At 33.1% G+C, this 18,468-nt stretch overlaps 1 protein-coding gene across 2 annotated transcripts; it reads right to left on the minus strand.

The window, feature by feature from the left end:
- Window positions 1-5,796: 5,796 nt before the first annotated feature.
- Window positions 5,797-10,268, minus strand: LOC113349750 (serine/threonine protein phosphatase 2A 55 kDa regulatory subunit B beta isoform-like). Of its 2 annotated transcripts, none has more exons than XM_026593782.1 (14): window positions 9,872-10,268; window positions 9,512-9,615; window positions 9,334-9,429; window positions 9,133-9,252; window positions 8,893-9,039; window positions 8,558-8,649; window positions 7,852-7,970; window positions 7,527-7,650; window positions 7,252-7,375; window positions 6,967-7,035; window positions 6,789-6,880; window positions 6,629-6,706; window positions 6,478-6,545; window positions 5,797-6,362 (listed from the first exon to the last, which is right to left on the minus strand). In XM_026593782.1, the coding sequence occupies exons 1-14, from the start codon at window positions 9,972-9,974 to the stop codon at window positions 6,202-6,204; spliced, it is 1,497 nt and encodes a 498-aa protein (XP_026449567.1). In that variant the 5' UTR covers window positions 9,975-10,268; the 3' UTR covers window positions 5,797-6,201. The 2 variants fall into 2 exon arrangements, with proteins under 2 accessions (XP_026449567.1, XP_026449565.1); XM_026593780.1 differs by having other exon boundaries at window positions 8,890-9,039.
- Window positions 10,269-18,468: the final 8,200 nt, after the last annotated feature.

Genomic DNA, 18,468 nt, shown 5'->3' on the forward strand with positions numbered 1-18,468 from the left:
ATATAGGATATAGAGTAGAAATAGACTTTCCAAGTGATGGATGAGTTTAAGTCTCCACATACCTTTTGTCGATGATGTTCCACAAGCTTTCCTAGTAGTTCTTCGTCTTCAAGTGATAAGCGTCGTGAAGTATAAGCTCAACTACAAAAACTATGTCCTAGTCCGAGACATCTATAAATAGGATAGAAATCAAGGCTTATAGTTTTGATCACTAACATTGACAAACATGCTTGAGATAGCAACGCATGCGAATTCGACCGAGCAGTGCTCTAACATATAGTGCTTGCAAAGAGAGTAGCATTAGCAAGTTTTCCAAAGATCCTTAAATCAAAAGGGACTTATGTTGTTGGTAATCTTCCATTTTCCCAGTCAAGCGTTTTTCCAGTAAGATGAATACATTTGAGATGGTATCCTGATCAACTTTATTACCAGTAATCATATGACTACATTTCTCATTATACTTGATGATGTTTGAAATCCCCTTACGATCGATATGATCAATAATATTGTAGCCAATAAGTGTGACAAAGCTAAGTTTTTTTATGATTAATATTAATATTAGCATAGAAAATTCTTACCACATCCGGTGAATAATTATCAAAATCAAAGAGTTTTCCCCAGTTCTGATCTTGAAAAAACTTCACATAGTTTGCTTCTGTCACTTCAGAATCAAATCTATTGTCAGTAGTAAATCCTATTTCTTTGAGAGAATGATACTTTTTGAAACATGAACTATCCACAAACGAAGTAAGAGCATGCTTATCCTTGATCATATTGGGAAAACGGATCTTTTCAATATCATCAAAAGGAATAAAAGGATTTAAGAGATTCTTATTGGAAATAAACCCTAGTTTTATTACCAAAAAAATTTCTTTAAAATTATTTGTAAAAACAATACATGAGCATTTCCTTTTATGTGAAGAGAAAACATCTTTTTTTTTCCAGAAATTGATAGGTTTAGTTAATAATACTGGAATCAGAAATATAGTTTTAAAGGGAAACTGATTTGGATTTGGAACTTTACCTTTCTTATGAAAGATTTCTTTTCCTTTTCGGATTGGGCCTTCAAAAAGGATTAATTATATATTCATGATCAAATATGTGGATACACTCTTATTACCCAAGACTTTCGCTAACATCTTCCGGAACCCACTCATGGTGAAAAAACACACGATGGATTTTTCATTGAAGATGACTAAGTAAGAGAGAATTAACCTAGTCATGAAAATATATTTAGAGAAAATATCCTTAGAATCATTAATCCGGAAATCTTTTAAAAGATCACATGCTTCATCAAATTAGTTGTCAAGAGTATGAAGAGTCCCTTTGCTAACAGTATGGTTAATAATCATATTATCTTTCATGGACTCAGGAAGGTACCAAGAGTCAGACTTGTTTTGAGACGCACAAAAAGTTTTAGTTCTGAATGTGTACTTACATATATTCAGATGGATTTTATACCATTCAACGACAACAACTTCAAAGGGACTATAGTGAAAAGATACTACTAGAGAGTCCTTTTGAAAATTCTTACACATATCAGCTTTTGACATAAATGTCACATAGGTATTTATGATACTTCTAACTGTTAATTGTTTATTCAATAGACTTGGGATATGTATGGGATTAGTACATATTCCAATGATACTCTGGAGAGAGTGTTTTTCTTTCGTCATTCATATCTTCCACCACGAAAAATTGAAGCCATCAATTCTTGATGGTACGTAGGTTAACTGAATCAATTATAGGATTCGTCAAAAACATTTAGATTCAAGTCTTATAAGTTGGATCGCACCAAACACATATTGTTAGATCTTTTCGTGTTTTCCTGCTCTAATACCAATTGAAATGACGAGGGTACCAAGTACACCACAATATTTTGATATTAACCAACAATTCTGATACCTTGTGTGATCGTATATGGACAAAGAAGTCGAGACAATACAATTATGTTTGTCTTGTTCGATAGACTTTTCAAACCTGCATATGAACAGAGTTAAATACAGGCATAAGAGCAAGACAAACAACAAGAAAAAAACAAAAGATTATACTCACAAATATCTCCGGCTGAGAGTCATAATAGTGAAAGCAGCACATCTACGATCAATGTAATCAATAAAACCATATAATGACTAAAAAAAATAACGCAAATGGTAAGCAAACACCTATATAAACAACCAAAAACAATAGAAAACCCTTTAAAAAAACATACAGCTGTCCATCCCTACAAGGTTGATCAATTATCATCCCTTTATAGGAAATTCACACACTGTACCTTCTCTTTTCGAATTAATTAACTTGCAACTTTCAGGTGACTAGTACCTGCAAAAACCTCCTTAAGAAGTGAGTTGGTCCCCTGAGTATGAATGTTCCCAACATAGCTGCAATCACATACACGTAACTGATCAAATACTAATTAGACTGATGAATTTAAAATGAAATATTAAAAATATAGTCTATATTCAACAATTGCAACCTCAATAAACAACACTTACAGCTATGTAAAATTACAACAGGTCAAGATCATCTAGTTGTGGTTCAGGTTCTGGCTCTATAAAAGAGTCTAGATAAAAGGAAATCAGGGGCAGGGTTTCATCATTGGCATGATCCATAGGATTAAGTTGTGGAGTTCAGAAAAGCTCAACTAAAAACTTAGAAGAACATAACGATAACCTGAATAATTGTGGATCCTCAGAGTTAATAAGATTTGACTCACACAGTTGACCATAATGAAGGTAGTGGTCATTCTTAGGCAAATGTGTCGACTATAATCTCCTAAAATAATTAGGTTTAGTCTCAAAACTTAATACATTTCGCAACTGGTAGAATTTTTTTTGGTGGGAGAACAAAGTCAATCTTGGTATCATAGCCTAGATAAACCACATCAACTAGATGATGGGTTACTAACAACATAACTTCTTTCCGGACATCATTATTTTCAGTAAAACGTGCATGGAGAGAATATTGTAAAATGGTTGAGGTACAAGTGAGGGATCTTTCTAAGAGCCAACAGTGAATCACATGGAGAACGATAATCACCCCCAAACTTATAGTTTTTCAGTGTCTCTAGATAGACTAGTCACAATTTCCTTAATTTCTAGATCGTCACAATTGCTTCTTCTAAGTCAGAATCAGGAGGTGCATCCTCACTCATATTTAAACTCTCTACGAGTCTAAAACTATCATATTGTTTTTAAATCGTTGGACTTTGAAACAATATTCTCTAGATAAACCCGTTCCTTTAAACCATCATCGAATTCATAACAAGGAAATACTACATCGTCTAAAACGATGGTATATCTAGTCAAGTTCTCATCCTTTTCAATAGGTGAATAATCATTAAAAGTATTAGGATCTGAACCAGAAATAACATTTTCATCCTGAAGCTCAATTGGAGTAATAAATTCCTGATCACTATGCCTACATATTTCAGATTCTTCATCAGTACTATCCTCATCATCATAATCATTATAATAACCTGAAGATGGTAGAACCTTATCTAAACAAGTAGTATTACCAATTTTAACCTCGTCATCCTGATTAGGTGAATAATAACTATTCTCATTTTCAAGGGTGATACTGGAAACACTGTATTGACAATTAAGATTATTTTGAGAAATTGTTTCCTTCGTCAATAACTCAAACCTACGCGTCGACTCAGCTAACTTCCTGAGGGTATCTTCTAAAGAACCACCCTAATGTATCTTTTGTATCTCTAGTAATTGACCACTAATATATGATACTCGCATTATCGTGCTTGTATTATTCTCATTAAATGCTTATACCAACGTTTCCAGCTCTCTTTTATATGAGTCAGAATTACATCTCGGTCTCATGCTCGGTAGATACATTTACTTTATACAATTACTATTGAAGCCAAAGTTCTATCTCTGGCCCTATTCTAGAAAAAGAAAATCATATCTTATACAATAATATATATATATATATATATATATATATGTGTGTGTGTGTCTGTGTTTGTGTTTTTCACATGTTCCAGTATACCGATGTGGATATAATTCTGCCAATCTAAGCCTCATTTTGTCATAATCTTTCCCATTGTTAACATTACCTTGGTAGCTTATGTCGAGAAATTTCATTTGAGCAGTGCACTTTCATTGGTATAAATGTTTATGATAGAAGTATAGCTTTGTTTTGCACATAAATTATTTTTCACATCATAGACCCGCTAATGGTTCCCAAGTACCTTTGAGTCCAAAAGGTAAAATTCGAGCCGAGTTGGTTTAGTCAAAATCCGGTCAATTTTTTGGTCAAGACCCGGTCCATTGGGTTGAGTAAGTTATGGTCAAAAAAATTGCATATATGTGGTTCATTATATAAATGTCCATTCCCATTGATAAATTTATTAACATAAGCCCAAATCACATTGTTAACCCTGAAAATTGAAAACTTTGTCTTTCAACTGTTCTGAACAATAGACAATCCTATCATATCATGATGAAATTTTTACTAGATATAATCATAATGTTTTTACACACATACTAAAATTTTAAGATAACCGAACGGTTGGAAACAAAATTATGTACGACGCCATGCATAAGATTATTTCAGATTACGCTTCTTTATAACACAACTGGAAATATCGCATACTTTCGAGTACTTTCCATTGTTGGATCTATATAAAAAATTTACAGGAGTACATATGGTCAAAATATAACTCACATCAAAATTGTAACTTAATCTAACAGTTCGAATTCTAAATATTTAGGTATTAATATGTTGCTCGAAATTTATTTTTTTCTGAACAAAATTAGGGTTTTTCTGAACAAAACTTAGTATCATTCACAAAGGTTTTGGGATGGCATCATTCTCTAATGTTTATGAAATTTTAGCATAATTATAAGAAAAAAAATTCAAAAAAATCTAAGGGGTTAACCTCTATGTTTGATAATTATATATCCGTGGAATCCCAATATATATTATGAAAAAGAAAATCTTTTGTTAAGGGGGATTACCTCGCAACAGATCTATAATATAAGCAAACTATGATCAAAACCATACTAATATCTTCAAGAAGTATTTCTTCACTAATCTCGAATGAAAAAAAATCACGTTGGTAAAATGTTGACTACGTGTTAAAGTAGAAATAAAATATGAAAGAACATAATAAGGAAATTTTCATCATTAGAGACAAGTTAAATATTACATTTGCTTAAGCCTCTATATCGCTATAACGCACTCTGGTTGCATCTATATGGGCAGTACATACATGAGATTTTGCATCTTATAGATGCACAGATGAACGGATTGGACGAGAATAATCTAATGAATTTGTTTTATAATTAAAATTCGGAAATGCTAGTTGGCTCCCTAATCTCCACCTCCCTATAATCAAATCCCACATCCATATCGAGATCCGTATTTAGGTTCAGGTGGGGTTCACCATTCCCTTAATGTGAGGTTTAGATTGTAGGGAGGAGAATAGGGAGGTGGAGATTAGGGAGCCAAATAGCACTGCGGATTAAAATTTATAATAAAAAAAATAAAGCTTGAGAGGTGTTAGCTTCTTTGTTGCTCCAAAAGACAAACAGTAGAATGCAATAAGTTGAATTATGGGCAACTTGGGACCTAACTAGAAAGGGGATATAACACTGTATAACTCTTTCGTAGTGACAACTAGTATCTTATGAAATTACAAGATACACTGAAATCAAGCCCACAAGTAAACAAAGTAACGAAATAGGTGCCTTTCATTGGAGTTGCGACTACAAACTTACTACTACTTGCAACTTTCTAATGGGGCTCAGCCTTGACACGTATAAATAAGGATACGAGTGCTGGCAGAAAAATTATCCGGTTGAATCAGGTGGAGTTTTATTTAGAGCTCTTACAGGTTACAAGCATGTTGTTATTGATTTGTACTAATGTATATGTAATATCAAAAGTAATAAAAGCCCTACTACAACAGCAACTACTACTACTAGAACAACTACATGCCCTCTCCTCTTAGACCAACCAGAGTAAGAAGCAAAACTGGGTGCAACTCCCTCTCTTAAATTACAAATTTTGCACCATTCAGGTAAAAACTTGCAGGAAAAAAAAAAGGGACTACAAAAAAATTGTTCATCGCAATTTTTCCCTGGAAAACAAAGTATAAATGATGCAAAAGGTGGTAATGGAACTGAACTCTTTTTTCCAGTTGCATCTCATAACCAACAACTAACATGTGGAAAACATATTCTACTTTTGATGTTCGCTTTGTGGATTTTCCTCAGCATAATACATGTAAAGACTATTTGCGGCTGCACAAGCCAGAACGTTGGAGGTTGGATGCCATGCAAGATGGAGCAGCTTAGTGGAGAAATCATTTCCACCAGCGTCTATGCCCATATTCTCAGATCCTAAAGAGAAGATTATACAGGCTTACGTGTGAATACAAAAATAAAAAGCATATCTAACTACTAAGGAAGCACTTGAATCAATAAAGAAACAAAGCAAATCAGACCCAATACTAACCTCGTCTACGGGAGCGTGATAGACTGGTGAGTGACCTTAAAGATCTAGTAGGAGTCTGAGGTTGGCGTCTACAATAGTAAAACAACACCACAGTGAGTTCAGGGTCAAAGATCTGATCAGTACAAACAGTGATTCAGAATTTCTCAGGTACCTTATGGGGTTCTTGCTGGCCTCTAATGTTGTTGCCTCATTACTGCCCGGAGCAGAACCAAATACACGGAAGAGATTGCTGCAATGATAATTGGATTTTTAGCTGAAACATCAACAGTATGAAAACAAAAAAAGGCATAACAGCTGAGGGGACAATGGACCTGTAAGAACCAGTGGCAACGCGCAGGCCATCACCACTCAAACAACACTCAAATTTGTCAAAAATTGAATCATTCTCGTAAAGATCACAAAGCTGCACAGGAGTATTGAAGAAACAGTGATTGTCTAATCAGATATATAATGTAGTGAGTAAAGGGTGTTAAGTAGGTGGAAACACACCTTGGGTCTCAGGTGTTCATGGACTTGAAAGGTTGCAACAGGGCTAGCTTCCATATTTAAATCCCAAAGCTGCATTGTACAACTAAAACATCTTAGAGATATACACAGTAAAGAAGATCGTTGGAAGACGCAGTTACAATTAACTTCAACATAGGGAAGAGAGGTGCAGCTAAGATGGTGAGTCCAAAAGGGGATCAGTAATATGCAAAATCTAGTTACTGCCCCAGTGGCAAGTTTGCTGCACGGTAAGAAATTAGCTCCAAAAAACATAAACTATACTCGAACCTTTAGCGTCATATAATCACGACTCAATATATATCTCCCATCTCTTCCAAACTTAATATCTGATATTGAGGCAATTATTTCTGTGAAGAATGAGCGTGAACCAGGTGTATCGTTCTCTATAAATCTGGAAAGATTGACTAGATGTTACTTTCAGCTTAATAAACAACTGATAAGAGTTTAAAGTGAAGGGATGTCACAAATGGAGAGCACATTTAACTTTACCAGGCACTAACAAACTTTAACTTTAGGCTAAAATATTGCTTTGGTGTACTTACATTTTGGCATGTGAATCACATAGAGCTGACTGCCTCATATCGATAAGGCATATTGTTCCCTTTGAGCTACTGTATGCTAATGTATGACAATGTGTAGGATGAAATTCTGCAGACGTTATGACCTCTGTAAACCAGGGGAAGAAATATTAGCATCCGAATGCAAGTAAAACTATCTTGGGGGAAGCATAAAAAGACCAACAACAGAATATCTTAGAAAAGTGTAGACATGAATAAGTGAAAGTCTTCCTCGGGTACAGTGAGGGATTCAGCAAGTAGGAGATAGATTATATGATGAAGAAAGTATCTATCATTAGGAGGCACATACCAGTGAGATCCTCCATGTTTACTGGCTTCACATCAACAATATTAAAACTTTGATTACTGATCTCCAGGTTCCACAAATTTATCCGTAAATCGTCTGCAGAGATAAATGTCTCACCGTCACTGCAGAAAGAAAAAACACCTGTTACTCAGATGCACAAGTTTGAAGCCTAGGTAAGGGTGATCACTAAATGAAGTTAGAGATAACTCAACCTCGTTCAAAGCATTCATTATATAATTTATATGTTTGAAACTGACACTTCTTTTCAATTAACTGTGTCAAAACTGAAATGCTACTTCATTGGTAAGATGGTAAGATATATCAGTTAAGAAAAGTTAGGTACATAAATCATAGAAATAGTTTTCATTAGCTCTCCAGGGGATATTTTATGTATTACAGACTGTAGGGCCAACGTGGAGGTAACCAAGTTAAGGATCTTGGGAGGATAATCTGCATGTGATATCATTCTCACAAAGTGCATCACGAAACTTCAAGTTCTGACCATATGGAAATTCTCTAGTTATAGGTGTAGAACGTTAGAAACTTTCGGCAACAAGCAAATGTAACTAACATGAAAGCTAAGGACCCGTATTAGAAATGCATTTAAAATTTATAAACAATGAGAGTAATATTTAATCTTCCCATTGAAAAATGACACCAACTAACATCAATCTCTAATTAACAAAGAAACAATGAATTTTAACTGAACCTGTTGTTTGCAATGGAATTTATGTGGTAGTCATGTGCATGAGCAAATACTCTTCGACATCTAGGAACAAGGTTTGTTTCCTGGCCAACAATCTGCTCAAAAACAAATAAACCAACGCAATATTTTAGGATAACATTCAGGCTGTATTCTCTAACAAAAAGAGGAATGAGATTGAAGATTCAAAAAACAAATCAATCTTGATATCCTCCTGAGAATTTAGGGAATTTCATGGTTCAACTTGAAAAAACTAGAGGAAATGTGTAATGGATCATCTAATAGACTATAGTTTTGTCACTTAATACAAACAACCAAAATCTGGGGAAGATTACAACTACCACTGGTAAATGTAAAGAGGGAATTCCTCCAGGTGGAAATACAAAGTCAGATCCAGCTCCAATTTTTCCAGGAAGTCCTCCATTTGATTTTGCCCCTGAAGTGTCTAAGTTCACCTCAGCTACCTTCTTTATCTTCTTTTCTTGAACCTAACTCCAAAAGCATAAGAGCTCAAAATCAGTGCCATGTTCCACCAAAATGTCCAAAAAAATCACGATCATTTGAAAATATAGCTCAAGCACCTTCCAATATTTTACTGTTTTGTCATTTGTGGAAAGAAGGAAAAGAGCACCATTGGATGTTTGACACCACCGTACTTTATTAATTTTCTCCTCTATTTCCAAACTTTTCAAGTAATCAAACTGGCAGAAAGAAGAAAGAAGATTTCAGTATAAAGCAGTGCAGTTATCCGCAAACAATATCAAAGTCCATGTCTTTAGTACCTCAGGCTCATGACTCTGAAACTCAGTCTTGTAACGGAATTCTGGATGCCTGGCGATGGAATAATCCGTTTTCTCCAGCTCCTTGCGGAAGGTAAACTGGAATTTTCACTGAAGCTCATCAAGCAGCAATCATGAACATGAGAAACCAAGCAAGTGACAGGATAGAACACACACTTACGTCTTTCCCATCTGTTTTCTCAAATAAAACCACTCGTCCTCCTCGATCACCAGTTGCAAGATGCTCACCGCTTTTGTCGAATTCAATAGCAGAAATAATATCAACTGAGGAAAGTAAACAAATATAGTAGTCTCAGTTAGCATTGCCCATTCTAATCATGACAGAGAATAGTATCAAAATATCAGGTCTAGACTTGGGTTTCCTAAATCTAGCATAAATCTTCAATAAACTAAGGGGTTTAAACAATAGATTCAACAAATCAAAGAGTCAAAATGCAAAAGTCATGTTTGTAATAACTAAATATCACTGAAACAAACACAAATCAAGTGAATAAAACCACAAACGAATCTCAATTTGTACCTTCTTGAACTTCTTCACCAGCTGCTCTTTCACCAAAAACCTGTGAGAATTTCCACTGAAGTGGAGATGGAAAACCCAAATCTCCATTAACAGGTGGAGTCATTTTAAATCAGAAATCTGGGTTCTTTGTAAAGGGAAAAGAAAAGAAAACACCACTGATTGGATAATACTCAAGAGTCAAGACCCCATCAGAGTTGTAATGAAAAGTCACCACATTTGCTTGGAAAATGCAGCTTAAATTACCAAACAAAATTCCAAATTTCTTTCTCTGTGTAGTTTGGAATTTACCGCGAAAGGGAGAGTGGAAGAAAAGGAGATGATGATGGACTGATGGTGATGAAAGGAAGTGGAAGCAAGCAGAGAACAGAAGTGTACACTACAAAGTAACTAAGCAGCTCGTCTTGGTAATATCTCGTTAATTTATCGCGATAACTTGGTAGTAAGTTGACTCAAATAAATACTCTTCCCCATACCATATCCACCAATGAAAAAGATACATTCCCTGTATGCATCCGGTATTTTGTTCAAGGCCACGCCACAACCTGTGCCTGTCATTCTGCGATCCCGGTGCCAAGTCGGAAGGGGGCGGAGCAAGCGGCATATAATTGCTGGTGAGCACTTCGTGGACAAAGATGATAATAAAATTATTGACATTATTATTCGAGTGGATTAACTTAATTTTCAAGTTAACATCGAGCTACAGTGCTGCTAATAATTAACCAAGTTCCCATTATTAAGGACTAATAATCATCTCCGAGTCCACTTCAAATTTGAGGCTAAACTTCCTCGAGTTTGAGTCACACGACTAACATTATCGAAAAGTTGTAGATATGGTGTGGATAACTGGAGCTTCCGGATTTACATCCTTTTGGTCTGCATCTGCCTTATTTTAATTTGTAAATATTTCTTTGTTCAGCATATTTATTAAAAATATATATATTTTATTGTTTGTTAGGAATTAAAACATTTTAACCTTATAATAAGAAATTAATTTTGGAATACACTTTCGGAATGACTTTATTGAAGCAACTAAATCTACTTTTTGTGGCGTAAATTTTTTTTGCTTCTCATTTCTGATTTCTGCTTCTGGTATCCAAACACCCTCGAATATACACATAATTTTTTTCGTTTTGATTGTTTTCAAATATTTATTAATTTAATATTCACTGAAAAACAATTTTATTTCTTTTAACAAAAAGAAATTATAAAATTATTTATATAAAATTTTATTTTTTTTATTATTATTTTTTTATCAAATTGATTAAGATTTAATAATATAAATCTATATAAAAGACTGATAAATTAATAAATGTAATATTAGCAATTAATTTTTTTATGCAAGTATAATTTTAATGAAAAGCAATTTTGATAGTTGAATTAAAAAAATATTTAAATTATTATTTTAAATAAATACAACACCAATAATAACAATTTTTGGTAACTACTAGTTTTAAATTAATAATCATTTTTGGTATTTTAAATAAAACTATTATTTTTCATGAAAATTAATTAAAAAAATTAAAAAAAAAAAAGACTAAAACAATTACAAATGTTAATGTTTTTAAATGATAAGAAAATACTTTTTTCGTTTTTAGATATGAGAAAATATTAATTATGTATTTATATTTAAAAAATAGATTCAAAATAAAATATTAAGAAATTACTAATAAAAAAATTATTTAAAATTATATTAGCAAAGAAGTATTAAAAATACTGAAAAGATTAGAATATAAAGCAGGGAAAGACGATAATATCTAAAAATCTTTGTTTGGTGGGATCCAACCTACAAGACTTGAAGCTAAATATGATTATGGGAGAACCTAAGGCTTAGTTTGGTAATGCTGCGGCTTTTATAAACGGCTTTTCTACTTTGTTGTGTTGTGTTGTGTTGTGCTGTGCAAAAAAAACAGTTAAGTGTTTGTTAAACTATATATTAAAAGATAAAGCTGATTTAAAAAGTGATTAAATTATGTTTGGTAAAATATAAATTCACTTATTGGAGGTGTAGCGAATGACAAAAACAGATATAATCTTTTAATATAGTTTTATTCTATTTTGTGGGATTCAAACATAATTAGATAATTATATATATTTTGAGTAACTATTTTTTTTATTATAGATATAATTCGGGATAAAGAATATTATACTAAAATCAAATATTTATTTAATATTGGCTCTTACTTATTTGTTTTTCAATTGTAAATGGTATATAAAATATAACTTAAAAGTGAAAATAATAATCTTTAAAGAATGTGACATAGATTATGCTTCGGAAAAAAAGTCATAGATTTAAAATAACAATCTTTAAAGAATATGATATGGATAATATAAATTGATTATCAAAGAGTTAAAGCAATTTTGGTCATTTATAAAATATAGTAGGGATATAAAAGAAAAATCATGCATTAAAACAAGATGGGACCAAAGCTTATGCTTTTAGAGCTTTTAAAAGGTCCTCTCCCCAGCTTTTAAAAGTTGAGGAATTCTGGACGTGCTCTAATCCTCTGAGCTACAGGCCCCACCCCGTCTCCACATGATCTGTTCTTTGGGTTAAAAGCATTTTGAAAATATTTTACCAAACACTAATGTGAAAATTAATTACTATATATATATTTTAAAAGTGTATTTTGAAAGAAAAAAAAAAGATACCAAACCCAGCCAAAGAATGATTTTGTAAATGTATAACAAGATTACGGAAGTCCATAAGTTGCATATGTTGCTTCATCTAAGGATCATAATTCACGAGATATCCTAAAGCCTATTAATATGTTGTCTACCGAGGTTCAACAATTGAAAACAAATACTCTTATACAAGAGATCACAGGGAAAGATATGAAAATGAATAATTTAGCCAGAGATAACAAATCACTCTCAGTTAAAGTATAAGTTCTTGATAAACTTCTTATTCAAGAACAAGGGTTTCAAGAAAAGACACTGAATAATGCATCTGTTATAATTTCTTCTGGTGAAAAAATAAAAAGTCCTTGAACGACTTTATTGGGTGATAATAGGCTTAGTTCTATTACATCTGAAACAAATCATGATTCTCTTAATAAAGGTTTACAGCCTGTTAGAATCATCAAGTCAGAAGAAAAATTTGGAATTCCTCTATTTGTGTATATAAATATTATTAGGGTTATTTAACGGTTGGTACCCAGTAAATGACCAATACCTAGGAATGGTACCCAACATTTGAAATATTAAAGATTCGTACCTGGACCAATAGCTGACTGTCAAAGTCAAACTTTGACTTAACAGTTTTTAAATTTTAATTTTTATAAATTTATATGGATTTATTTTAATTAATTGTTAGTTATTTATCCATATTTGCCCTTCCCCCAGTTTCCATCTTCATGGTGGTGTAGTCCATAATAGAAGATGAGTCTCAGATGCTGGTACCGAACACCTGAAACCAATTTGAAATCCACATTTACCTCAAAATTTCGCATGTAACCCAATTAGTTAGTGATAAATCCAATTCAACAAAACCCCATTTCTTATTTACAACATTTCGCCGCGCCACCATTTCTAATACCGGAAGTTCAATTTTAAAGCGACCAGCAACATCAACCATAGTAGTTATATATTCCATAAAGAATTGGAGTGATTTTATATCCCATAAGGAGTTGGAGTGTTCTGTGAAGAAATTGGGGAGAAGTTGAAGAAATTTGTCTCAATATCTCGTAAGAACAGTAATGGGATTGCATCCATATATAGATCTAATAAAAAAAAGTATATGCTGCCGTATTCGCGAGAAGGGGGAAAAAGTAGAAAAAATTGGATAAATGTGGAAACAGTTTAGTGCTTTCTAGTGTTGGGGGTGTAGAATAATGGTGCTTCAAATAGCTTTAACGGTGGTGGAACCATCAAGGGTTAGCCCAGTTGGCCAGGAGGCTGACTCTCAAGTAGGAGGTCAGTGGTTCGAGTCTTCGCTTAAACGTAAATTATACTAACTTTAACATGGGTTTAAGAGGACCGAGTTTGCTCAGCGGGGAGTAAGCCGGTGGCTACGTTGCCAGGGGGCAGAACAGGCCTATGCCTAGCATCAAAAAAAAAAACTTTAACAGTGGTGGGAATTGAGATTCAATAATGCGAAGGAATTCGGGTTGGACAAGAACCAGATAGTTTATTTTGGTTTAGATTTTCTGTTATTTTGATTTAGTGACTTAACTTACCATAAAATAAATTTGATGTTACAGAAAAGAACTTTGATTATAAAGAGAAAGAGGGTGGAAGAAGATGAAGGTCAAGGATATAAGTGTAAAATTGAACATATTTTTTATTGAATATATTAAAAATTATAAAACTGGTAGGTCAAAGTTAGATTTTGACAGTCAACTGTTGGTCCATGTACCAACCCTTAATATTTCGAATATTGGGTACCATTCCTAGGTATTGGTCATGTGCCGGGTACCAACCATTAAATAACCCATATTATTATTATCGACATTTAAAGCCTATCTTGATCAAGTATATTTAATTGTTGCTAGGTCAAATATTTTGTGATGGACATAATGGGTAACTGTGAATCCACGATGTCTAGGATTATGTTAATACCAATATTCGGTTATTAGGGTTTTGAAAATAAATTTTGGTTTCAAAGTTTATTGTCTAAAAGAAAATATTTTCTTCCTTATTTGAGATTTTCGGACAAAGATTCTGTCTTGAATTGGCAAGTAAAAATATATCAATTCTTTTGAATATTTTTCTCGGAGGAAACTTTGTGATGTTTCCGGTTCGAAAATATTTTATTAATTTGTTAAGAAAATCTCCTGATATAAGTATTGAGAAACTCTTGCATACCAATCTCGTTATATGGTTAGAAATCAGGAGGATTGGTTAAAGGAAAATATGAAGAGACTATTACAGATCTTGCACTGATGAAAGAACAAGTTCAAAAACTTCAAAAAATAAGAGATGGTTGCTTATAAGTCTCTTGAGACCTGTTTCAAAAGTTTGAACACTGAGGAAACATAGGTGAACAACCAGAACACATCCAAAGATTAAGAAAGATTCTTTTTGTTTAATCTTTCAGTATTTGTATATTATCTATTTGAAATTGTCAATAATAAGTTAATGGTGAGCTTATTTTGTAAATCTTGTTTAAGTCTTTTGATAGTTTGATTGTGCAACTTGTGGTGATTCATTCTTTATGTTTTGATTAACTATAAGTTTTAGTCTATATTGTCTTATCTTTTTATGATTTTGTAACTTTATGGTTTAGCAGATTTCATATATAACCTTTCGGGTTGCTTCATGAAAGAATCATAAGAAGATGATTCTTAAGCTCATGTGTGAAGTCACATATATACTATTATCAATTTATGTTCTATAAGCTATGTATTTAGTATGCACACGTGTTACAACATTTCTCGGCTGAACTCACCAAGCATTGGTATGTCAAGTTTGGTTGTCATATTTTAGTATCAAAACTCAATTAGATTTGCTTGATCAAGTGTTAGAGCATTTCTCGGTTGAACCCACCAAACATTGGTATGTTAAGTCTAGTTGTCATATTTTAGTATCAAAACTTAATTAGAGTTGATTGATTAAAATGTACACCTCTGTTTAGGTTAGACTAGAAAGTCTAGAAATATTGAGACATGCAAATATTACTCTGAAGACCTGAAAATCGTGAAGACGTATCGACTACAATGAAGACACCATCCTTTCACTTGAGGTTAGTGATACTGACTTGACTTATATTCATTCCTATTGTTGCTTTCAAGTCGTTTAAGATTGAAAACATAACATGCGAGGTTATATTTAATACTCTAGTATTAGACTTGGTAATTTTATTATGATCAAAGTGTCAATGAAGAATATTTGATTACGAAGTATAACGTTTATCTTTTGAACTTCGTAAATGCGACATCGACATAATTTATGCAACTCGTTACTTGATTGTGTATTGGATAAGGTGTGATTTCATCCTATAAAACCATATATAATAACATATGTTTAAAGGAAGTACATATACGAAAATTATTTCGTAATCGAAAAGAAATCAATAGGCGTTTTGGTTCGGTTTTCAATGAAGATCTATTGGATGACCAATTCGAACCTTGGTAAGAAGTTTGTTAAAACCGAACTTGACTTATGTTGAGAGTTATAGTAGAAACGTTCCCTACCTATATTGGGAGACTTGGTAGAACTGATATTTTGTTGGGAGTCATGATAGAACCGTTCCCTACCTATACTGGGAGTCATGGTAGAACCGATCCTAACCTATGTTGGGAGTTATAGTAGAACCGTTCCCAAGAGCAAATCCAATTTTCAACATTCACATATTACTTTACGGTTATGTGTGAGTTTGGAATTAGGGTTTAACAGATAGGAAAGTTCTAGATGTCGACATAATTTGAACATGTACATAATTCTTATCTTTGATTGTTCAAAGATATTCCTTGATACTCAAGGTGATCCCAAAACAAAATATTGGAGAATCTTTTTATTAAGATTTTCAAATTATATGTTTTTGATTTCCCGCAATCAAAACATATCTCTAGAAAAATTATATTAGTTAAGTGCTAAACTAATCTTAGATATTTTCTAAAGAGAGATTTCATAATTACAAGTTGGATATTAGTTGGAAATATAAAAACCGAATTAGGTACTTTATTGCATATTTTGAGAATCTTTCGGTTTTGGAATTTCCTTGTTGTCCAAACAACCTTGGTTTATAAATTGGGAAGTTTGTCATTCTTGCAAACCATCCTTAACCAGGAAAACTTCATATTTTTGTTGTTTCTGGTGGAGCCGACTACTAGTATTACTTGTAATACTATACCGGAGAAGAAAGTACCCTAATTAGGCGAAATCTTTTACGTTCACTTGTTTAAAGACTTTTGTGGGATCAAGAAGCTCTAGAAAGTACCGTTGCTGGGAAACTAGATAATTGTATTGTTATTTAAGTTTACAATTATTGATTTGATTGAGCGGTTGTTGAAACTTTGATTGCGCCTAGTTTGATTATTCTTGGGAGACTTCTTTTCTGACATAAGGACATTCAAACTAGATCAAAGTATCGAAGCGATCTTCAGAACTATTTTTAGATCTGAAGACAACTTATGATCATCCATTGTTAACAGACTTCGTTTTGTGTGTGATTGATCATAAGTGGAATCAAGTTTTGTGTGCAGGTACAATTGAATACAATCGAAAATTTAAAGACAAGAAGATTTTCTGACTGGTTTCGCATCTTGTGATATTAATTTGAGCACATATCTTGACTGGTTGGGATCCGACTAAGATATAATTTATCTTTGGTAGATTTGATCAAGTAGTCGTATATATCGGCAATTTCATTTGGTGGTACTCTTCAGTAGCCGAATCTGATAGCTTGTGAATCTAGATCTGATTATTTCGGATTTTGGTTGATCTTACCCGACAAAGGAGTTTACTTTTTAAACGGAAGAACCTTCGTCAAAACTCAACATATCTTTATTATTAAAGATTAATGGAGTGGTTACGAAACAGCTTTGCTCATTTAATTTTTGGAATACGATTGAAAGGAGTTGAGTGCCTCAGACTTTACATCGGTAAAATAACTCAAGATGGTGATTTTTATCTTGGGATTCACGTGTGTTGGCCAGACGGTTGTAGGCGCAGAAATACTGAGGAGACTCAGTAACTAGGGGTATATTACTTGGTCATAAATATACGAAGTTGGCCTTGTTTTTTGTATAGCGGCTTAATTATGAGAGTACTTAAAACTAGACTAGGTCTCAGGGTTTTTCTGCATTTGCGGTTTCATTGTTAACAAAATCTTGTTCTGTCATTTACTTTATTTCCGCATTATAATTTTGATGATACGTTCTTCTTATTAGACTCTATATATTTTGATGATACGTTCTTCTTAAAAGACTATATATTCCTACTGAGCATCATCCAAGATACCAAACCTTGCAATCATAATTTTAACCGTTAATTTTTGACGACGGACTTTTAAAGGGATAGATGGTGGTGTTACGGTGGATAAAAAGCCTGCCCATTTCCACACATCAGTCTTTTAGCGGGAAAAAAAGAAAGCTCAACTCAAGGCATGGGACAGTATCTGATTAGGGGGAAAAAGAAGCATCAATCGTCAGATCCTATAATGGACAAGATATCTTTTAATATGTGTCATCATCGCATACTAAATTGTGGGTTTGAAAGAGACCACTGATCAATTACTCCTTCAATTCCACATCAAAAGACTTGCACAGAGACATAGAATCAGTGGAAGCTGTGTATCAATAAAAAAGAGTGAAAATAATTTGAGATCTTTAAAATTTTGCTTTAGGCCTTGTCTTGTAATTTTATCTTAAAAAAGGAATAAGTGAAGGTATATTTGGGGGGTAAGATGGTCTCTTTCACTTTTCTCTTTTGCTCACGGTGAAAAGCATGAAGTCTGTTTAGAAATGCATTAGTATAGCCAAACTAGTCCAACAAACAAACCTTGCAAACAAAATTCTAAAGCACATGATTTATGAGAATTCAATAATTAAACGGCTGGACCTTAAATCGTATTCCAGATGAGCATTTCACCTTCAAACATAGATCAATATCAAGTTCATAGTGAAGATTAAGCATACTAGATTCTAAAGAACAAAAAG

This window comes from Papaver somniferum, chromosome 2, assembly GCF_003573695.1.
Source record: "Papaver somniferum cultivar HN1 chromosome 2, ASM357369v1, whole genome shotgun sequence".
NCBI classification, from domain to species: domain Eukaryota; kingdom Viridiplantae; phylum Streptophyta; class Magnoliopsida; order Ranunculales; family Papaveraceae; genus Papaver; species Papaver somniferum.